At 40.3% G+C, this 7,054-nt stretch overlaps 1 protein-coding gene across 1 annotated transcript in view; it reads left to right on the top strand.

Moving 5' to 3' along the window:
* The window catches only part of SOX13 (SRY-box 13), a 41,164-nt gene that overhangs the window by 6,938 nt on the left and 27,172 nt on the right, over nt 1-7,054 (top strand). Inside the window, exons 2-5 of the mRNA XM_018576776.1 lie at nt 989-1,116; nt 2,090-2,177; nt 6,588-6,760; nt 6,942-7,010. Of these exons, the coding sequence (XP_018432278.1) occupies nt 994-1,116; nt 2,090-2,177; nt 6,588-6,760; nt 6,942-7,010 (453 nt within the window). The 5' untranslated portion in view covers nt 989-993. The remainder of the gene's footprint in view (nt 1-988; nt 1,117-2,089; nt 2,178-6,587; nt 6,761-6,941; nt 7,011-7,054) is intronic.

Here is a 7,054-nt window from a genome sequence, read left to right as displayed (position 1 = left end):
GAAAAAGAGCTTGCAATACACAGGCAGATATTTGTACATGAGGAGCAGTTTTGCCAAGCTGGCATTAAGACCTTGGGCATGGGGGTGGTTTGGGGACTTTTTTTTTTCTTTCCCTCCAACAGCTGCAGAAAAGAAACCTGCAGTGGGAAGGATGTTGCTGAAGACGGTGGGGTGGGTATAAAAGAATGCTGTTGATGTTCCATACTTCACTTTACCCTTGTCAGTATGGCCCATAACTATCTTTGCTTGACACAGTATAGTATAGTACTCCTGCGAAATCCTTTGGTGAGACTTATCTCTTTGTCACTGGATTCTGCAGTAAAAAGTGACTGACAGTTACTGGTTTCCACAGAGAGAAGAGACCAAGAGCTGAGTGATTATCTGATACATGATCGGTCAGCTCTCAGTGTTAAAGTTGATTTGGGACAGCCGCAGTGTCCTGCGGCAGCAATAAAGCCGGGTATACACATATATTTTCTTTGTTCATCCTGCGGGCTGAACGAAGAAAATATAACAGATTCCTCCATCCAGGCTTACAAGTGTTGATCGAAGAATCCCCTGCTGGACGCTTTTCTAACCAACTCCTTCGATCAGCTGATTAAGGAATGCCAGCTAGATGGGTGGCACCCAGTCTTCAAATTTCGGACGGTTCAGGACCTGGCCTAAATTCAATACATGTGCACCTGGCTTTAGCAGTGGAGAGAATATGTTTTACTGTCCTTCACTTTAAAGAGTAACTAAATTCACCTACAATTGCTCCCTTTCCAGTGCTGACATCTTCACCCGGTCTTCTTCTGTATTCAGAATCTTCGGCCATCTTGATTTAACTCCCGTGCCGAAACTGTACACTGAACTGTGCTGCAGTTATGCAATAGATTTGACAAGATCCAGCAAATGTAAAGCAAAAAAGTGAACATAAGGTTGTTGACAGTTAATTAGTTAAAGGCTATTTTACTAATATCTTCTAAATGTATTTACTTCTTGTGTTACAGTATGCCTACAAAGATGCCAGTTTCTCCAACAAGGAACTGCCCTAAAATGGAGGAAGATGGTGAGGATGACACCATGCAACATACCAGCGATTCAGGCCTCATAAAACAGGACTTTACTCATCAGGTGAGATAGTTTGGTGCAAAATGAAACACACGGAATACAAAATACTGACACCCAAAAGCACACGTAATATAATTCACAGTGCTTAGATGCAGTGGCTGCAGTTTTCTTTTATCAGGATTTATTTTCCATTATTTTTACCCGGTGATCCGCCCAGTATGTCTTTTTATTTTTCAATTTCCTTTAAAAGTCGCAGATACAGGGTTGAGATAACATTAGTGCTCAGCTGGGTGACTGTGGTCCAACATCCATTAGGCCTCATTCACACTGCCGCGCGTATATGCTCGTATTGTACCATATGCAGCATATGCAAACAAATGGCTCCATGCGCAAAAACAGAATGGAACCGAGATACGTACACGTACAGTTCATTAAAATTTCTATTGCGAATGATGCATTCTGGGATTGCATATAGTTCACGCATAAATCACCTGCACTCCATACAGCCTACAGACCTTGAGTAAAGGGTTGGTGCTTGAAGTGACAACACGGATGGCGCCGTGTCAGATACAGTCCATAATAGAAGTCACCAGCACTCGATGATATGTGCAAGAAGTAAAGCACTTTTTATTCAATCGTCACATGTGTCAAACAGTCAACGTTTCGAGGCCACGCAGGGTCCCTAAGAAGGGACCCTGCATGGCCCCCGAAACGTTGACTGTTTGCACATATCGAGTGCCGGTGACTTCTATTATGGACTATACGCACGTACATACGCGCATATACGCACGTACATACGCGCATGTGCGCGTATATGCGCAATATACAATTTTGCTCTTGCGTTGTGTGTGAATGAGGCCTTAGTATACAGACTGCCAGCACTCCTGAAACCTGTGTTTGATGCTCATTTACTTATACTTTTGTAGCGTGTACAGTATGTAACGTCTATATTTTTTAAAAGCTTGCCAGTGCTATGTTGCTTTAATCAAAAGTAGGAAGATATCCTGGCTTATGTATACCTTTTTTTTCTTAATAGGAAGCTTACCTGGCAGAACTTCAAATTAATACATCTGTGTCAGATGAGCACCACAAGTGTCTGCAAGTCAGCAGAACAGTGCGAGATGGTAAGATTCTGCTTAAACATTCTTAGCTGAGGTATATTCTAAATCTTAAAATACACATGTTCTTCTATAGATAAATAGATAATAGGATAGGAAGCACATCATTTTTGCAGACGGGAGTGAAGGGTTGCAATTTTCCGAATGCACATAGAAAATAAAATAAATACATACTGCTTAGTTCAGGAACCTACATTGTGTTACACATTAATAGAGTAAGCCCTACATATACTTAAGAAGCTCTTCTTTTTTTTTGTGCTAATTCACTGACATTAATATACAGTATGAATATCAGTTTTGTAGTGGGCATGCTTATAATAACAATATAGAATAGTTGGTGTAGGCCAAAATCATTTTTCTCTATCGTCCATTGAGGGACACAGCTAGCTTTCAATTAAGCAATGTAGGGTTATATTGCTGCTTTCTGGAAAAACACTAGGACATTAGGCAATAAAACTGAAGGCCTGTTACTTTAAGGCTATAACCCCTTCCACTTTACACCTTGCCAATTACGCTTATTGTCCTCTGGAGAATTGATGTCTACTTCCTTTCTACTAGAATTTTTGCTTGAATTTGGTAGATTACTACTGACGACTGCTGCTGCTAGATTCATGTCAGATAATTGAAATCCTGAAAGTATCTCCAGTCAGCCAACATGCACAGGTGGATTCACGTCTGATATATTAAGTGCTGGAAGTTTCTCCAGTCCAAAGCTGCCCATCCACCTTGCGATCATCGGACGAAAATTTAACCATCGTACGATTTTCATATGACGGCCCCATCCTGCCCCGATTATCGCGAGGTTCAATCAGCAGTAATTTTTAAAAAAGCACCTGGACGAATTGCGGTAATCGACCGCACGTATTTTTTGTTTGCACATGAGCAGTGTAAATCGTACAAATTTTGACGTACGGAAACGCCACCAACCTTGTGAAAATCGTATGATCGACCAAGGTTTTCTAACCTACTGGTTAGTCAAAAGTCGATCGATTGTAAATTATTTGCAGTTGTACACTGCCCATCAACCTTATGAATATCGGACGAAAACGCGATTGCATACGAAAATCGGCCGATATTTGTAAGGTGTATGGGCACCTTAACAGTCATATAGGTCTATTCACTAAAGGGAGAAGAGTTTGGAGCAGGCAGGAGAAGTGAACAATCTAGGACAACATAGCTGAATTGGAGAATTTTTCCAAATCGGCTATTTTGTCCTAGAATGTTCACTTCTCCTGTCTTCTCCAAACTCTTCACCCTTTAGTGAATAGACCTGATAGTTTTTTTCCCAGTTTCCATGCTGGTGTTTCCCCCTCTGATAGTCCTGTGTTTCTAGTGGTAATGTCTGCTTATATTCCAGCTACCATGACTTAACATTTAAGGTCAGGCCAGTACTGTCTGGGTATTCCTTTCAAATGTTAGCACCAGGGCCATGCCATGAGTAGACTGCAGTCTTATGTACTGTGTGCCTCCTTTTATATTGCTGGACAATGTTTTTTTTTTTTTTTACAACTGAGCAGTGTATTGTTTCTATGCTGCTTTGACTCATGTCAAGTAGCAGCTAGTGTGCAAAAGCTTTGGATACTGTGTCACAGCTGCATGTAGCATAATGGTCTTAATTCCGCCGTTTCAATTGTGTCCGAACAGCCTCCTCTTTGACACAGGCCCACATGCCCCTCCCTAGCACTGATGTCTTTCGATGGCACTGTGTGCTTACGTCCTGCACACACACCCCTTTCAATGTTTCGCTTTAACTTCTAGCCATACCATTAGAATGTTATCTTATGATCCTCCAATTTGGTTGTGAGTATCTTCATATAGTCTGTATTTCTCTATTTGCTTGTGTTGGTTTGAGATCCTAAGGTGTTGACTTACTCCCGCAGCACCCCTTGCAGTCTTTTCTTATATTTTCTTTTTTTTTATTCATCATTGCATTGGGTTTTTCTTATGTGTCCCTCTCCCAATTAAGTTTTTTGTATGTCATCTTTGTTGCGATTTTTCTCATTATATGTTGAATATTGGTTACTGCTTAGCATTGTAATTTCCCTTTTGTTCCTCAATAAAATGTTAAAACAAAAAATCCACTTTATCATAAAGGCCCACCAGTTCTATCTCAGGTGGAGGGACATCTGATTACTTTAGCAGAGATCTGTGAATCTTGCATATCCAATGCTTGGGTGCGAGAGGTGATCTGCACACATTACAAGATAGAATTTCATCTTCATCCTCCACCTCGATTTTGTTTGTTTTTTTTCATCACATATTCCCATGTCTCAGTAATGTTGGACCAACCTTTTTTTCAGCCATTCAAGGATTATTGGACCAGGGAGTTATTGTTACCGACCTTTTTTCAGGCATTCAAGGATTATTGGGAGTTAATGTTTCTGTTTTTTTTTTTTAATGGAAAGGTTTCATAGTTTTTACCTAAACCTTTTTACAGTTCTAAAGGAGACCTCCATCCCATCCTGGATTTAAAGGCATTCAACACCTTTATTAGTCCTCAAAATTTTTGCATGCATATTTACACATTCCTATATTTCCAGGTCATCAACGCTTTCTTTGTTTTGCAGTAAGCGAATATCACTCCCTTTGGCCTTGCCTTTTTATACATGTTCTTGTTTGGGTTCTGTGCCTAACTATGTAATTCAGATCCAGTTGGACAGTGCCACAGCAGTAGCTTACAACCCCAATTCCAAAAAAAGTTGGGACACAGTAAAATCCACATAAAAACAGAATGTAATGATTTGCAAATCTCAAACCCATGTTTTATTCACAATAGAAAATAGAAAAAAATAAGGTAATTTTGTAATTGATGTCAGCAACATGTCTCAAAAAAGTTGGGAGAGGGCACCTTCTGGCTGGTTATCAGCGCTCAGATCAAAAGCCTGCTTCTCTGTTGGTATGGGGATGCATTAGTGCATATAGAGTTTGCACATCTGGAAAGGCACCATCAATGCTGAAAGATATATCCAGGTTTTAGAACAGCATATGCTCCCATCCAGACGATGTCTGTTTCAGGGAAGGCCTTTTTATATTTCAGCAGAACAATGCTAAACTGCATCTATGACGACAGCATGGCTTCGTAGTAGGCGTTTCCGGGTGCCTAAAGCCCATTTCCACCTTTTGCGGAAGTATTTTCTAAAAATAAAGCCAGCAATGTACATGAGTGTACATGAAGCAGGAATATGCAGTTGCTGTGTATGAACACAGAAACTTACATTTGATAAGTGATTTTCCAACTGCTCAAAAATGCCTAGGTGTGAACCAGGCCTTAGTATTTATAGGTGTATTGTGTGCAAAGGCAGAGCTGGTGTTTAGTGATCATATTACAAAGAATCAAAAGGAGGGGACAGCTGGTTACAGCCTCCTTTACAATTTGACCCCAGTGTCAAACTGAGTTTCCGGTGGAGAAAATTTAGAATTTGTAGGATCCAGGTCATAAAAAAAATAATGCAATGTGAATCATATGTGAATCATAAAAATATGCACACATATACAGTATATAATCACTGCACCTCTACATTATCACAACAAATGCTAATCACTTACAAAGGTGAAAATGGACTTTAACTGGCTTTTCGCCAATTGAAAATATTTGGCACATCTTAAAACGAAAAATACGACAAAGAAGACCCAGGACTGTTGAGCAGTTAAGGTGGCCACACACCTTACGATAATCGCAGGAAATCCCGCGATTGTACGATTATCGTAAGGTGTGTGGGAGCCGTGCGACCTCTGCTACTGTAAGAATCGTACGATTTTCGGCGGGTGTGCAGTATGTTCGGAAGAGAAAGGCCGGACGGGCCGGTGTGCGCAAGCGCACACTGCCCGTTCAGCATTGCGGTCATCGGAAGCCCGCCCCTCAGCGGGGCGGGCTTGCGATCATCGCAAGTACGATCTGCCTGTCCAAGATAGGCAGATGGTACGTTTTTTTTTTTTAATTACCTTACAACCATCGCAAGACAAAAGTCTTGTAATGTGTGTGCCCAGCCTTAGAATCCTATATCAGACAAGAATGGGACAACATTCCTCTCCCAAAACTCCAGCAACTGGTCTCCTCAGTTCCCAGACGTTTACAGAGTGTTGGTACTAAGGTGATTAAAGATCTATTTGTTGAAATAGGAGGAAAAAGTCAACAATTTCCATAGGGCATACTTAATTGTTCAGATGACTGCATTATTACCATATATCCTGAGATTAAATGGTCGCTCTTTTGTCTCACCATTGTGCTTATGTACTATTTACAGAATTGTTTACATAGTTCCATGTCCTAATACCATGTCCAGTATACCCATCTATAGCCAACTGCTGCATCAGTTTTTGCATCCATTTTTGTTAAGCTGAACAAAGGTATTTTGTATGCTGTGTAGTATCATAGTTAGGCAACAAATAATTTTCTATGACTGTTTTAATTTGCAGGCACCCAGGAGAGTTTGGCCGAAAAGGAGCTGCAGTTGTTGCTCATGATTCGCCAACTGGCAACACTAAGAGACCAGTTGTTGTACGCACATTGCGAACATAAGAACGTTGCCGCCATGCTGTTAGAAAAGCAGCAGCAGCAGATGGAGCTTGCAAGGCAGCAACAAGAGCAAGTAAGAAAAACATTTAGTAAAAAGAAAGTTAGATATTGATAAATAATTGATGTTCCTCAGATTGAGCTTCTCATACATTGCCAGTATCTTTGTGTATTGCATTATTGCATTGCATTGCATTATTTGTACATCTTTTGATAGCTAGGAATTTTATAGTGTATTTATTTCTATTAAAATGCAGATTGCAAAACAACAGCAGCAGCTCATCCAGCAACAACACAAAATTAATGTATTAGAACAACAAATGCAGGTACTTTTTCTTTTCTTTTCTCTCTCTTTTTTTTAAATTTTTAT

Source organism: Nanorana parkeri, unplaced genomic scaffold (genome assembly GCF_000935625.1).
Source record: "Nanorana parkeri isolate BGI_ZX_2015 unplaced genomic scaffold, ASM93562v1 scaffold77, whole genome shotgun sequence".
In the NCBI taxonomy this organism is placed as follows: Eukaryota; Metazoa; Chordata; class Amphibia; order Anura; family Dicroglossidae; genus Nanorana; species Nanorana parkeri.
Note: the sequence above shows the minus strand (reverse complement) of the source record. Positions and strands in the feature narration are given on the sequence as shown.